At 41.5% G+C, this 15,758-nt stretch overlaps 2 protein-coding genes across 5 annotated transcripts in view; both read right to left on the bottom strand.

Annotated features, from left to right (window-relative positions):
* Positions 1-45: 45 nt before the first annotated feature.
* On the bottom strand, positions 46-4,518 carry emd (emerin (Emery-Dreifuss muscular dystrophy)). The gene is made up of 7 exons (XM_046397781.1): positions 4,377-4,518; positions 3,918-4,007; positions 3,588-3,683; positions 2,548-2,582; positions 2,421-2,446; positions 1,566-1,625; positions 46-1,478 (listed from the first exon to the last, which is right to left on the bottom strand). Exons 2-7 carry the CDS (start codon positions 3,994-3,996, stop codon positions 1,295-1,297), a joined length of 480 nt encoding a protein of 159 aa, XP_046253737.1. The 5' UTR covers positions 3,997-4,007; positions 4,377-4,518; the 3' UTR covers positions 46-1,294.
* Positions 4,519-5,816: 1,298 nt separating this feature from the next.
* Positions 5,817-15,758, bottom strand: part of flna (filamin A, alpha (actin binding protein 280)) — a 48,093-nt gene continuing 38,151 nt past the window's right edge. For 2 of the 4 annotated variants that reach the window (XM_046397774.1, XM_046397776.1), the window contains 17 exons: positions 15,448-15,522; positions 14,629-14,728; positions 14,379-14,519; positions 14,146-14,274; positions 13,788-13,961; positions 13,215-13,376; positions 12,892-13,095; positions 12,643-12,795; positions 12,432-12,554; positions 11,773-12,039; positions 11,536-11,673; positions 11,208-11,323; positions 9,767-9,899; positions 9,482-9,658; positions 9,120-9,338; positions 8,802-8,999; positions 5,817-7,446 (listed from right to left, as the gene is read on the bottom strand). In XM_046397774.1, coding sequence (XP_046253730.1) covers positions 7,262-7,446; positions 8,802-8,999; positions 9,120-9,338; positions 9,482-9,658; positions 9,767-9,899; positions 11,208-11,323; positions 11,536-11,673; positions 11,773-12,039; positions 12,432-12,554; positions 12,643-12,795; positions 12,892-13,095; positions 13,215-13,376; positions 13,788-13,961; positions 14,146-14,274; positions 14,379-14,519; positions 14,629-14,728; positions 15,448-15,522 — 2,694 coding nt within the window. In that variant the 3' untranslated portion in view covers positions 5,817-7,261. The remainder of the gene's footprint in view (positions 7,447-8,801; positions 9,000-9,119; positions 9,339-9,481; positions 9,659-9,766; positions 9,900-11,207; positions 11,324-11,535; positions 11,674-11,772; positions 12,040-12,431; positions 12,555-12,642; positions 12,796-12,891; positions 13,096-13,214; positions 13,377-13,787; positions 13,962-14,145; positions 14,275-14,378; positions 14,520-14,628; positions 14,729-15,447; positions 15,523-15,758) is intronic. The other 2 variants (XM_046397777.1, XM_046397778.1) reach the window with 1 other exon arrangement.

Below are 15,758 nucleotides of genomic sequence, written 5' to 3'. Positions count from 1 at the left end.
ACAAGTTCAGTATCGCAAAAAGAGGAGACCGAATATTTTTTTATAAAGTTTTTATTGACATACAGAGAACAGCCTTTGTGTTTTGATTGGACCTGATGTGCAAAGCAGATTGGAAATATGAAAGATAGCCTCAGTTTACTACTTGCTACGTAACGTCTAGAGCTCAAAAATAAGAACAATTCACATGTTTCAGACAACAGCCGTGTCACAGAAATCAAATATGCATAACTCTGGGTAGCTGGAAAACACAGTGCAACATTCATGCAACAAAGCTGAGCAGTTAAAGGATGGGGCTGGCACTATACTAAAAATCCTGTCAACAATCCCATGAAAATGTCCACTGTTTCCTACTGAAGATGGAAATCTGTAACTGCTGAGAAATATACAGTTTTATTTTACCGACATTAGAGAAAATAGTGTGTTTGTTGGGGACTATTTTCAGTGGTGTATTATTACCCATTTGAGGTTCTTGTTGTTCTCTTTAACAGACAGATTTTTTTTCTTCCAGGCAGCTGGTGGTGCTCATGTGCCATACAGATCAGAGGTGCCACGGTTAGTTGATTAATCAATTAGTGGATGGTAAGAAAATAAGTTGCCAACTACCGTATTTTAATAACTGATCAAAAGTTTCAGTCTTTTTAACCACAAATGTTTTTGCTGGTTCCAGCTTGTTAAATGACGGTAAGAGTTTGTTTTGGGCTCTGGAAAATTTTGATGATCATCTTTCCATAATGACATATTTATAGAATAAATGATGAATCATAGTGGTAGCCATAATGCGCACATGTTCAACATGGAATCAGCTCTCATCTGCATCACAGCCACATGCAGACTGAAGATAAATTGTCAATCACAACAATACACTCCTTCTTCTGTTTTTGCAACAGTATAAGTAAAAACAACATGACTGAGCAAAAAGAATAATTAAATAATGTACAAAAATGAAATAAGGGTATATCCTTTTGTCTTTGGCAAAAGCCTGGCCTGTTCTTACTTAAACCACACTGTGTGTGTTCATCATAATGAAGGAACATGTCAGCCTGTGTAACAGTGTTTTTAACAACAATGGAGCTCTGTAGCACACAGGAAGAAGACGTATCAAGCTTTGATACACATATCATAATTTGTTTGTTTGCTATGGTCATTTCAAAGGATTTGGTGACATTAAGAAAAGTACTGCCAGCCGAACTATGTATGGGAAGGAGGAGAAAAACAATCCTCTCCACTTACAGCTGTAATTGAACAGAAATGTCTTAAGTGGAACACAACCCTGACATCCTAAAAGCGAGTCAGATCACTGGATGCCTGTATCACCGTTAATGATACGGCAGTAGGCATAGTAGAAGACAGCTGCTGACAAAGCCAACAGCAGCAGCAGCCGGGTCACCTTCCACACGCTTCCTTGAGACTTTCGGACCGGCTCCCTGGACTGTACTGAGCTGTGATTGGCTCTTCTGTAAGCAACCTGAATAGGGGGACTGAAGAACAGGAGGCAAGCTGACATTCGGGACAGGCGATGAACTCATTTGTCCAAACACATGGCTAGTTTATCCAACAACACTCACTCTGTATCTTGGACTGATTTCTTGTGTTCATCTTGCTCAGTGTTGCCTCTTCGTTTGAACCTGGACGGAGGAACACATGCAGTCAAACACATTTATACAATGTCACCAACACTGTCAAGTCATTGTGTGACCAGTGAGCTATCCCTCAACATAAATGGCAAAGCAAATACTGCATAATCATTTACTCAAGCACTGTACTTACATAAGGTACTTGTACTCTACTCGAACTGTATTTTAATTTTAGGCTACTGTATATTTATTTGACAGTTTGGGGTTCAAGATTCAAGATTCAAGAGTCTTTATTGTCATTATGCAAGCATAACGAAATTTTGTGCAGATTCTCGATTCACTTATAAATAGCAGCAGAAAATTAAAATTGCACACTTAAGAAAAATATAAAAATTTAAATACAAAATACACATGAGGTAGATAAAGTGCACTTAGTGCCAGTCTATAGTATGGTCTATTGGGTTTATTAGTCATTAGTTATTTTGTAGAAAGTGAACAAAAAAGTGCAGTAAGAATATTCAAACTTGTTTCAGAAACAAATTAACTGGTTTCAAGTACTATCTAAAATTAAAAGTATATCCTCCCATAAAGGAAATGAGCTGACAAACAGAACTTGTGGCCAGGTAGCTGGTGCACTCCTGAAGGGCCTGAGAAGTTTCTGCTGTACATATTTCTTTCACTTGGATGGCGAAAAAATATCCCTCCCTACTCTGCCTCTGACTGGCTTACCCTGATATTATAACCTGTCATATATTACATATTAATCAGAGCATTATCTTGCATCAATACAGTTTCGACAGCCTTTTATTTTGTATGCATGTGTTTGCGTGTTAAAACTGTACTCACATGTCTCCATAAAGCTCATGTCTAACCTGTGAGAAGCAACGCAGGACAGTGTGTGAGATTATTTCTAGTTGCAGAGCAGAAGGACTTGGCACAAACACAAAGGGATAAGCTGACAATCCAGACTCACCGGACTCTGGTACGTGATGTAGGTAATTTCCTCCTCTGGCAAGAAAAAACAAAACAAAACACATATGTACACTTTGGACGTCATGCTCATTTTTAGGAGTACGATAAAAAGACAACAACAAAAATAATAAAACGTTTACATTTAAACGTGTAAATGTTTAGAAAGAACAAGAGATGGAAGGTTTGGCAGAGAAACGCTCCAGATGCTGCTGTTTGTGATTCACATTTATATACACAAACGTAATAATAATTGGCCTGATTTACAACAATGTTATGTAAGACCAGCTAAGGCCAACAACTGTACCCAGTGGGTACCAGCACGCAGAACATGGTGATGCATTATGGTTCAACAGCCACAAACTATCATTTTATCACTCTGTCTTGTATATTGCGCCAGTCAAGAGGGCACTTAATCACCAATGTCCACATTATTTGGTTTAGATTGGGTATCTTCTTTTGGCTATGAACTCCTTGCATGATACGGTAAGTTAATCACGGAGCCTTTATTATTGTTTTAAAGAACGGACGTATCACGGCCCGATCCAAACCCTGGGAATCTATCATCCAAATCATCTGCGTGATGAATGGAGACAAAAGACAGCAACAGCAGTCGAAGATTAGAACTGCAACAAAGTTTCTCTTCATTGATGCGTGGAACATGTATCAGCAACTTGTTTGACTTCAAACTACTGTTTATCTTATGTGACAGTAAAGTGATTATCTTTGGCTTTTAATATTTTGGCTCTTTTGTTGGTTGATCTAAGACTGGACTTATAATAAATCTAATAATTGACTGATTAATCTATAACAAAAATAATCACTAGCTGCAGCCTTACAGAAGATATAAAACAAAAGCTGTACATCAGACAATACAGTCAGGTCGGGATGTGAGGAGGCCTTGCATTCCGTCTCCAACTAATAACTTTGAATCTCAATGTGACTGTGAATAACTGAAAGACTGAGGTTTGAAATGACAATGAGAAAATCCACTGACACTGTCATCAGCCCAGTGACGCAGCGCCAAACCGAGGGGCGTCCTACCTTCCTCTCTATAGTAGGTCTTATCGGATGAGGGTTTCGCTGGACTGCTCTCCATGGCCTTTTCGAGCTTCTTTTCATACAGCTTTCGGGTAGAGTCTAAGTCCACATGAGCACATGAACACAGTCAGCAAAAAAATACACAACACGTGACTCGTCTGCATCATCTGCGTGTTTCATCGTGGGAACTGTTACAATGCTGTACTATGAAAATCTGTGGATTTGGGTTAGAGGGAATTTGAAGCATTTCTTATTAAGATAAACCTTGTAACTATAGAAGCGTTCAAACGTGATGACGTCATGACGAAATGAACGTGGGCATGTTCTCCTTACCCACTATGGGTCCATGTTTGATGCCATACGCGGCAAGCAGCTGGCTGAGCTCCTCATCACTTTTCTCACACAAAGACATCTGCAGACTAACTGATACATAGATAAACAGGAAGTTAGATTCCAGGGAGATAATCAGGAAGACAGACAAGGAGGGGACAGTAACAGCATGGAGAGGTGGAAGCTGGAGCACAAACGTAAAGTATGCTGCCATCCACAAGCAAAAGTAAAGTAGCAATTGCAATAATTTAAAGTCGAAGAAAATAATTTAACAGTGTGGCATTTGTTGCACCACTTCCTTTGCTATACACGCAAAAACCGCTTGTTAAAAAGGAACTAAAACACTTCGCGGGTTTTTTTTTTGGTTTTTTTTTTTTCGCTTGAGCAATAGGCGCGATTAGAAAAGGAAAAGGGAAGAGTTGGTGGTTCAAAGTTGAAATGAAACTTCTCCATTTCACTTACCTTTGACAGGGAAGAGTTCACGGCCGAAAATCTAGCTGGATAAGATTGAGCACATATGACTGAGCAGGCTACAGCGGCAAAGTGGGAGTGACTTCTGGCAACATCTGGACGACGTAACTTGGCACGCCTACGGAAAGGCCCGCTTCCTATCTGCTCATTTGGCATAAAATACGCCATGTTCTGCTGGAAAAACGACTTGTTTCCACAAACTTAATTATAAAAGAAATGTGGTATCATGTCAGTGCAAGAAGTAGAGAATGTAAAATGGCCAAGCTTTTAACACTACAGGCTTTTCTCACTGAAGAAATGGTCGCATATCACAGAATGGCGTAAATGTTAAGATTGATGGCTGAATTCCATTTAGCTGCTTCAGCGTCAGGGTTCTGGTGTTGTGTCTGTTGGCTAAACGTGAGTCTTGATTTATCTATCAAATTTCTAAACAAACACAGAAATCACATCTCTGAAACCCGTGGAATTTAGCATATTGTCATAGAAATAATGCTGCATTTATTAATAAATCTATGAGAAGCATGTGGGGACTGATGTGTAACATGTGGGCTCATTTGAAATGTTGTGTGGGATTCATTTCTACAAGTTTTTCTTAAATTAAGTTCAAGAATAAGATATTAAAACACTAGTGTACAGAAACAAATTTTTAAAAATTAAAAGAAAGGTATCAGGTCGTCTACAGTACCTCCGAGAACTATTTTTGAAGGGATTTTGTCTCGATTTGAGTCGAGCTGATCATAGCTTTGGTGTACAAACCAGGGTTGGAAAATACTAACCTTCTAATACAAATAAACCTACTAAATATACTGATGAATAAGATCTCCAATCTGTGAAAACTTAGGCTACATGAAATTTCAAATTTATGTTCTCTAAAATATATTTGTTACTACATATAGTTTCTTCCTGAGGCTATTTGCGCAGCATTTCAACTTAACTAGAGTTGTGAGTACATCAAGTTTGGGCTTAGTAATACAATTTAAACATATGACTTCATTTAAAAGGGCAGACCTGTTGTTCAATGCTCTGCTTAAACAATCTTCCAAGGATTTTCAATGAGATTCCCTGTAGTGGCCTCTGGAGGTCGAAAATGAGTCAGGCCTCATAAGGAGTTGAAGCTCTCCAGGAAGGGCGTTGGCTGCACAGTCCAGTATTGTACACATTTTCCACTCACTAGAAACTGGATATACACTTAGCATTACTTCCAAACGTAACTCTGCGCTTCAAAGTTACAGATGGAAAAGATTAATTAGATGAAGTCACATTTAGATAAAAATTCTGTGACATAGAGTAAAGCACTGTTTTTTTAAGGCTTACTATAGACTCAGTGTTCTATGAGTCCTTGTTAAAATATAAATGAGTTTCAATTAATGTATGTTTTGTATTTGGATAAGTTTTCTCTTCAAGGTTTAAAAGACACAAAACAAACACCCATTAGACTGACAGAAAAATACTTAGACAACTTTATTGTGTATCAAAATACTGTCTTACAAACACTTTTAAAGCCTTATTTCATCTAGGAAAAGATCCATTTTTTTGATCTGAAAGTTGGATTACGCACAAAGCGAGCTGGAAAGATAAACACTCAGCAGAAAACAAAGCAACATCTGTTCTCTTTTGTTTTTGTTTTTCATCCTGTTTTTAGGACGTGACAAATCACAACATCATCTTCAGCCCCTCTGTCCCGCACAACTTTAGAATGTCCCTTTTTAAACCTTTTAATTTATATGAAAACGTTCCATACTCAAAGGTGAACCTTCACAAAAACACCACATGTCATGTTGATGTTACTCTGAATCAGAGGCTGTTTGGATCCAAAGGGTTTTACAACCTAATAAACATGCAGAGCACATGTGGGTGTCACACGTTAAAACACAAAAAGTGTTGTTTCCCAGCTGCGGTGTTGTGAGAGCAAGTGTGAGCCAAACAATGAGTAAGCTACTGTGAAATGTTGTCCACATATGTCACCATATCTTTAACCTTTTGTAATTATGTCCTTTCGCTAAATCATATTACGGCTTTAATAACAGCAGTGCCTAAAACTGGATCACACTAGCAGCAGGTAAAACAACTGGGTTAGTTAAAGAGCATCATGAACACCATATGCTGGAGGGGACTGGGCCAGTGCTGAGCATTTGTTCTTAGAAGTAAAGGACAAGCAGTTCGTCTTTAATACGGACAATTAAAAGGTCTTCCATCAAAGTGTGTCAGTGTGTAAAAGAGCTCTTTTAACACATTCTTACATATAAACCCACAGGTCAGGAAGGCCCATTACTTCTGACACTCTTTGGTTCAAGTCCTGTGATAGTTCATAAAAAAACTGAATCCATTATTTGTGTGTGTAAGAGTTGCTCCTCCAGTGTAAACAGTAACCTTCCATTCAATGCTAGGCTCAGCGGGGCCAAAATCTACTGCTTCTACACTATGCTAAGCTGTCCTATCATTCTACTCTAGTTCAGTCAAATCTATGAATATCCACTGCTGGCTTACAGTAATAAAAAAAAGGTGCATCTGTTTCCTCCCTAAATTTACTGAATGATGTGAGTAGTAGAATGAAACATGAAATGGAGTGAATGACCATAAAGAGAGCAATATTCTGTGTCTATGCATTCGCCTTTGCGAGATTTTGGACCTGGTGGCAGTGAAGATATTCACTACTGGAAAAACACAGACATGTTGCTGAGGGTAAAAGACTGATGTGAGAGTTTGTTTTCTGGTTGGTTAAATAGTTAGAAAGTAAGATGCAAAAAAAAAAAGCCTGAAATTTGAATTTGTAACATGGGAGGGACTTGGAGCTGTAAACAATGATTAGTTAGACTCTAGATAGAATTTCAGTTGTTTGAACAGTGGTATAAGTTTCCGATCATGGAGCTGGGCTTTTACACATTGATGTGGTATGGGCTGCCAGGGATGTGCTCATCTCCCCACTTGACCACCAGGATGTACTCTCCCTTCTCTTTGAGCTGGTAGCTGACGTTGTACAGGCGGTTGCCCAAATGTTTCACTAGGATCTCCTCACAGGGGACCTTGGGACCATCTACACCAACCAGGAGCATGTTACGGCCTGTGAACAGACACATAAACAGTGAGTATCTACATCCATATTACCTACCAACCATTCTCCCATTGCTTAACTACTTCCCTGATAATCTGATAATCCTACCTATTAAAAGAGAGGCGAAACGCCTTCTTGCTGTGACTTTCACTCTTAATAGTTTTTCTGTGCCAAAGTAATGGCCATGTTGGTGTTTTTTGACAACTTTCTTGAGTTTTAAAATGTTTTTTTTAAATTGACAAACATCATATTTGTAATTCATGGCACAATTAAAATGTGAGTGAAAAACATTTGCCTCTCACCATAAACTACTGTTTACTACAACTGCTATGTTTTTTTTGTTTTTGTTTTTTAAATAAGGGAGATACCAGGTAGGGCAGGACTTTGCTTGTCTTACAGATTGGAGAATTGACATCCAATGAGAATTACCTGCTCCAATTACTGGACAAAAGATTAGGACGTGGCACGTCCTTGAGGTTTATGTTTCAATTATTTCAGCTTGGCAGCTGGCTTTTAATACTACAGTACCCATGAGCCTCAGCTACAACTGCCACAGAAAAGAAGTCAGTCAAATAATGGTAGTGAATTCCAAACACCGATTGCAGGTGAGAACAAAACATGTGGTTGACATGGTTGCTAAATTCACTCACAACTAATCCAAGAATAAAACTTTTAAACTTCCAAAAACTTTTATTTGCAGGTTGTAAAATTAGTTGGCTCAGCAGTGTTCTAGTTTACGTAGCTTATTTCATACAACACAACCCTATGGCTCAAAGAACTGGGGCCTTAGGATGGATGGACTGCAGTTGGATGCATTTAACTGTACAGTTTTCTTTTTTTTTTAATTCTATTCTAAACTAAATATTTGTATACATGTTGCAGTCTACATCTAAGCTTATAGTTAGGGCAGGCCTAGGTCGGTCCCTAGTTATGCTGCTATAGACTTAGACTACCGGGGGCCCTCCCATGATGCACTGAGCTCTTTCTTCCTCTCCCTCTCCTTCTGCACACATTTATGTCCCATTTATGCATATCACTAACTCAACTTCTTCCCTGGAGTCCTTGTGCTTTCTCGTCTCGCAGGTTCCCATGGATCGTGGTTGGACCTCCTGCTGCCAGTCCTGCTTGACACTTACTGCGATTACTACTGTGTAGTAATAATCTATTTTAAATCTGTTACTACTCTGCGGCAGCTGCTACCATTATTGTTGTTACTACTATTGTTAATCACCATAGTACCTTCTGTATACTTCATCATTATCATTATCTACAGTTCCTATACCTCTGGTATTATCGCTGTTGCTCTGTTTGTGTGACCCCCCCGTCCAAAAAGCTGCATTTGTTAATGTCAAAATCAAACATACCTGCTTTGCTACAGTCAACACTGAAGCTATTTTTCTGACCGATGAAGCCCTTGGTTAGGCCCAGGCCCTTGGCCACAACCTTGCTGGCATCTGACTGGGTGGGAGCACCCTGCTGAGAACAGCTGATAGCACGAGTCACAGGGTCAACCATGACGGAAGAAGTTTCATGCATACTGTGGCTAGACACAAGCTTGGAACCTGGAAGGTGAAGAAGAGCGTGTAAGTTCATCTCTGAGGATTTATATTGAGTTTCTAATCTTCTTTTGTAATTTCACATTCTTCCATCCCATTTGCCTGAAAAGCAAAGTTCTTGCTCACCAGTGATCTTGGCCTTGAAGGGGCTTCCCACGATGTGGTAAGGACCGCCGTATTTGATGGAAATTAGATAGTTGCCAGGAGCCATTGGGGTGTATGTGACCCTGTAGCCTTCGGGGCACTCCACACAGTCCATCTTCACCTTGGATGGCCCATCAATGGTCACAGCTAAAGCGCCAGGGCCTGCGTTGCTTGTGTTCACGACAAATTCACATGCAGTTCCTAAAGACAGAATTGGGAAGATTGAGTAGATGACAGAGATAAATGGAAGGTTCAGTGGGGTAAAGAGACTGCTGAGCTGAAATTCACATCCACTCCTGTTTGATTCTGCTCTGTTCTGTTGTTAAGTGGAGCAGTGTGTTTACCTGTGACGCCTCCCTCCAGTCCTGGTCCGTAGGCGGAAACCATTCCAGGGTCTCCAGCCTGGCCTGTCTCTCCAACTCGGATCTTAAATGGACTACCTGGGATGTGACTTCCGTTGAACTTCACATCAATTAGATAGAGACCATTCTCTCTAGGGATGAACCGGACTGCGTACTTATCTAACAGTGAGGAAGAGAAAGGTAAAGTATGTGAAAAAGTTTTCTCATATCCCAAATGTGACAGCATATGAGCAGTCTGCAGGTTTTTCATGTGATCCCTTTGGTTACCTTGGTCAATCTCAGTGACGCAGCATTCCTCCAGAGCTCCAGATGGGCTGTGGACCTTTGCATCAATCACACCCTTCGCCCCATTCAGACTGACAGCAAATGATGCTGGCTGGTTCACCTTCAAACCCGACTCCTGCTCAACAACACATACTTATACACTCAAACACTGCATCACCACCTGAACAACTGAATAACTAACCAACCTCCCTCTGCTGACCATGACAATCAGCAAACTGTTACTCAGTACTGTTTGCTTACCAGCATCATGATATCCTCAGTATCATATTCAGATAAATTATGCTACTATTTACTTTACCTGGAGGTCGCTAACAAGGCTAAAGAGGAAGGCTGTGCAGTGAAAAGGGAGGGAAAGCAGGTATTTGTGTTGAAAGTTAAAGAGAAACTGAAGAGAACATAGAAGGAAAAGTGGCATTTTGAGAATGCGTCAGTGTGCAATTCATTAATTTATCTGTGACAGTATTTCCACGTTTATGTCTACCTGCAAGAACATCTATGGCTGTGTGAGTGTGGGTCTGCATGCGGGTGAAGATTCATGCTAATCTACTGTATGTCCAAGTCAGTATTGTATGGAAGCCCAATCCCACCAGAGGAAGAATCTTTGCAGAATAATAAAAACTCAAGGCAAGTAAGCATTATGAGAAAGTCAAAGTTTTGATGATGAGATAATGATCTCTCAAGTTTGACTTATTGAGTCATAATGCTCACTTGGACTTATAAATTTGACTTATCATGTACCATTTTCATTATAGTCTGCATAATTTTTCATCTACTTTTTTCTTTTAGCTGTCAGAAATGGGCTTCCATAGTGCTGTATGTACTTGTATGAGTGTGTACAGAGACAGAAGAAAACCAGCCCGTGTAAGACCTCTTTAACCCTTTAGCGCCCCGTATGACTTTTTGAGGTTGGAGGCTGTTGGGAGCCTTTAGAATGAGGCACGAGAAACACACACAGTCCTTTAGTATTCCAGAAGCCCTTGCACTGCCTAACAATGCAGTAGCAGCTGCTGATCCTATGCTGTACCTCTGAACTCTCACCCTGTGCTGAAACTCAGCTAAAACATTCACCATTCTACTATATTACTTAACTTCAAATCATTACAAACAACTTGTAAAACTGCTAAATAAGACAATGTCATCTGCTTTTGTTACCGACTCCACCCTATAAGGCCCTTATGAGCTAATGAAAGTATTGGTCTAATGTGTAAAATTACAAAAACTGAACTTCAAAACTGTCATAAGGTTAGGTCTTACTGCAAGTTTTTTTGCTTGGCATTGTACAAGTGATCATGACATTCTGTCCCACACTACTTCAATCTGATATACGAAAAGTAAAGCTATGAGCTGCTGCTGCTGCATTGTCTACAGTGCACTGTGGCTTGGTGTGTGCGCACACGGACGTGTGTGTGTCTCAGAGCCTCACCTGAAGACTGGCAACAGTGAGACGACGGGCGTCGTCTGACGGCGAGGCCACAGGAACGATGAAAGGGCTGTCAGGGATGTGCTCGTCGTTGAAACGGATTGACACCTCATAGTCTCCTACAGGAGAAAAGATTTCAAGTTGGAAAGTCACTAAAACAGCCACGCAAATACAAAAACAGACAGGCCTCCACCAACACGCATAAATAAACCGAGATATTATGACAAAAAAGGAGAACAATATAGCTATATGAAGAGGAGCAAAGCAAAAAAACAGCAGTACAATCTCAGTCCACATCTATTCACAAACATTTGTCCATCTCTTCCCTCACCAGGCTCCTGCACGATGTAGGACACTCCACTGGAGCCATCCTTGCGGTCCTCAAAGGCGATCTCAGCCTTGCTTGGCCCCTCCACAGCAATGCTGAGACCTCCAGCTCCTGCCTCCCTGGTCCAGATACTGAACTCAGCTACACACAGTGCAGAGGCCAAAAACAGTCAGGCACAATGTGGAAAATAACACATTGCAGCAAACATACACACACTATTAATCCAGCCACCACACCAACCTGGTACTCCAGCCTCTGCTCTCTCCAGGCCCGGCCCTCCAGCACGGACCTTGTGAGCCCCACCCTCTCCCAACGGGCCGACTGTGAACTGGAAGGGGCTGCCAGGCACGTGCATGCCATTGTATTTCACACACACGGTGTGCACGCCCGTCTCAGTGGGGACAAAGCGAATGCAGTAGGTGTTGTTCTCTCCCTCCATAATATCAGCCTTGTGAATTTGGCCAGATGGGCTGGTCACCTGAGCTGTCATGTCTGCTATGCTGATCTCTGATGAGACAAGCAGACATACGTTTGAATCAGACAGTCATTCAATCAATGAAAACACATATGAATCAAGTGAGATTTCATAACATCTATGTTGTAACTCAGCTAGAAAGTAAACTGTCATCGTTCCTTTAGTGTAAAGGACTCTAAACAATGTTTCATTATCATTTATGGTTCACTTTCTTATCGAGTTACAACATAGATGTTAATATGAAGGTAGATCCATTCAGCAGCTTGTCCACCAACCAGCAGCACAAATGCTCTAAAAGCAAATCATTGGTTTCAGGCCACGCACAGAAAATAGACAAAAGGCTACATGCACTGTCATAATGTGGAATTAATCTACAAAGGCTGCGGAAATATATAGTAATGTCATTATTTCCTGTTACAGTCACCTGGGATCTTAAGGCTGAGGTCGCACTGGCTGCCAACATTGGCGACTGATGCTGCCCTCCTCTTCCGGGTGATGCTCTCCTTCATCCGGCCCTCCCCTGTTACCTTCACTGTGAACGCGCTCCCTGTGCACACACACGACAATTGATTCAACTTAGTAATTCAGAACAACATTGCTATGCTCTGTAATCCTTTGCTGTTTGAAGGAAGTACCTGGGACATGCTGGTCAGCGAATTTGATGTTGATTATGTAATTTCCTGGTTCAGTGGGGCAGTAGGTGACCTTACAGGTGCCATCCTCCTGGTCCTCGGTGTTGATGTCCACCTTGCTGGGGCCTTCAATAGACAGGCTCAGGCCGCCATAGCCTGCATGGAAGAAGCATTATATTGGTAAGAAATATCACACTTAGATGACTGAAAATAAAACGCAACAAACATGTACAAAGATTTGTAAGTGTGCACCTGCATCACGAGTGTCAATGATGAACTCAGCAGGCTCAAAGGTCCTGGCCTCACTCAGGCCCTGGCCACTCACACGCACTCGACTGGCATCACCAATCTCTGATTGGTTGATCATAACAGAAATGGGACTGTTAGGAATATGGCGACCGTTCTTCTTGATGTTCACCAGGTGCTCTCCAATCTCCTTTGGAACAAATGAGATGCCTGTGACACACACATGCATGAAAACAGAAGGGGAAGGTTAAAACAAGGATTAAAAAGATTACAAAAATGAAGTTTTTTCCTTTCACGCTACTTATCCTTTCTTACAGACACACACTCACCAACATGTCCGTTACGCAGCATCTTCAGCAGGCAGGGCTCCTCACGGCCCGAGGGCGTGGAGAGGGAGGCAGTCAACTGGTTGAGGTCAAGCTCTCCAATGTCCAGTGGGATATCTGCAGCTGAGCCCACCTTCAGATGGGACATCCTCATGGAGTCATCACCTGAAGACACAGCAGCAGTTAGGACACACTCTGATGACATACAAATACTCAGAGAACAGAATTGGAGAAGACAGGGTTTTCCATCATGCACCCCTGGCATGTACATCAACTGCATGTTTATTAGCTGTAACAGTACATTTAAAACAAGTATATCTGACTGATACAACCTTCCTCCTCAAATCAATAAGATTGATAAAGGCAGCCATTATGACTTGGCATAGGTGGAATTGATAACATTAATAGTTTTGGAGACCAGGCATTAGTTTAAAGTTGTATTAATTTTGTTTGTTTGTTTAGTTTTATTACAGAAACATCCAGGAAATATAACAGTTTGGCAATCTGCTGACTTTTGATGATGGCCTGCATATTTCCAGTTAATAATAATTAAAGACTTGAGAAAAAATATATTACCAGTAATTCTAGCAGAGAAGGGGCTCCCAGGGATGTGCTTGTCATTGTATTTGACCAGTATGCTGTAGTCACCCGGCAGGACGGGCAGGTAGGACACAGTGCAGGTCCCATCCTGGTTGTCCACACAGCTGATGTCTGCCTTGGATGGACCCTCAATGGCCAGAGACAGACCACCTGATATGAACACATGGCATTTTGTATGATTATGTTTGCTGTCTCTTTGGTCTGTTGTGGACACTATTGGTGTAGTCATTAGAGTGGAAGGCAATACATATATGCATCTTCATGGGAACAACAAACTTCCACAAAAGCTTCTGCACACAGTCAGGAGTGTACCGCCATATGACTGCTGACATACCCTCTCCAGCATCTTTAGTGTTAACAGTGAAGACAGCAGGTTTGTTGACAGTCCCGTGGATGAGGCCAGGGCCATAGGCACTAACATTACCACTGTTCATGTAGTCCACATAGAACTGCAAGGGACTTCCTGCAAATGACAACAGAAGAAGGATTCATGATGCCATTTTCTCCAGCATAATATTTCACATATTTCTTATCTAATTCTTCAAACAATTCAAAGGTAAGTTATACCAGGGATGTGGATGCCATCATATTTGATGTCCATCTCATGCAGACCGGCCTCAGTGGGAGCGTACTTGACGGTAACGGTGCCGTCCTTGTTGTCTGTGATATCAGGCTTGGCCACCTTGCCCGATGGCATTCGGACCTCGCCTTCACCAGGGGACAGAAACGTACAGTGAGGTACAAACAACGCATAAATGATCACTACACATTTAAGTTCAATCCATCCCTCTTTATTATATTTTATGCAAACTGTTACCTGTGATCTCTCCTTTCTGGATGGTGAATGGGATGACCAGGTCAAAGGGTCTCAACCCTGCCACATCCAGACCATTCATTCCCAACGGTCTCTCCGTTGCCTGGGAGACAGAGAGCAGAGGTCAGACATACAGGTCAACATCTGCAAAGAGGACATGATGATGACTGTGCTTACAGTAACAGTATATGTTACAGATGCAATCAACAGTGGGGAACAGAGGGGGTAAAAGATTTGAAACACCGACAAACAAAATGGGTGGAGAAAATCATGAGATGAAATGATTGACAATGGAGATGACAACGGTGATCATGGTCAGGATGATGACACCGACACAAACTGCGAGAGAGAATGAGACGAGGACAAAAACACTGGTAGGTCAAAGGAGAGTAATGAAGTTGGCCATTTTGTAAAATGTGGAGCAGCCCACATTGATGACTGTCAAAATGGCTGCATTTCTCTCCTAAGCATGTTGGCATGGAGCACTGCTGAACAGATGGGCTGCACAATGTTCAGTGGAAAATATTAAATCCCCAAAGTGAAAATGTCTGAATAGACAATATTAATGTTTGATTTTTGATATTGTGCAGCTCTGTTGCATGTCCATGTGTTTAAGGAACCCTGTTTATGAGGTGGTAGGAATGAAATGAGAGAAAAAGCCCCCTCAGAGATGAAACACCTGCAATGAGAGGCAGCAGACACTGATGCAGGGCTGATGAAAGAAGGCCATATATGATGATGTAGATGAGAGAAAGGGGTAACAGAGGAACAAAAACTGAGCCAACAGGGATGAGAGAGGCTGGAGGCAGAGGTTTTAGGTACCCAGGGCTGTTGAGCGTAGTACTGGGGCATTTGGCTCTGCTGCATGAGCTGGTCTGTTGGAGCTCCTTCCAGCGCCTGAAGGGTCGGGAGGTGATGGGAGGGTGGGTGGGGGTGGTGTAGGGGATGCAGTGGGTAAAAAAAAGATGGAAGGGATTTGAGGGAAATAAAACAGTGGTCAGAGTGAATTACAAAATGTCTGACGCCACCAGGGACCAATCATGAAGCTTCTGTAGGAAGAAACATCGTCAAGGATCTCTGGTACATGCAACATCTCTCACATATACTTTCACACCAAACACAAACAGAGGTAA

This window comes from Scatophagus argus, chromosome 8 (genome assembly GCF_020382885.2).
Source record: "Scatophagus argus isolate fScaArg1 chromosome 8, fScaArg1.pri, whole genome shotgun sequence".
NCBI classification, from domain to species: Eukaryota; Metazoa; Chordata; class Actinopteri; family Scatophagidae; genus Scatophagus; species Scatophagus argus.
The sequence above is the reverse complement of the archived record's forward strand: the minus strand, read 5'-3'. Positions and strand labels throughout refer to the sequence as shown.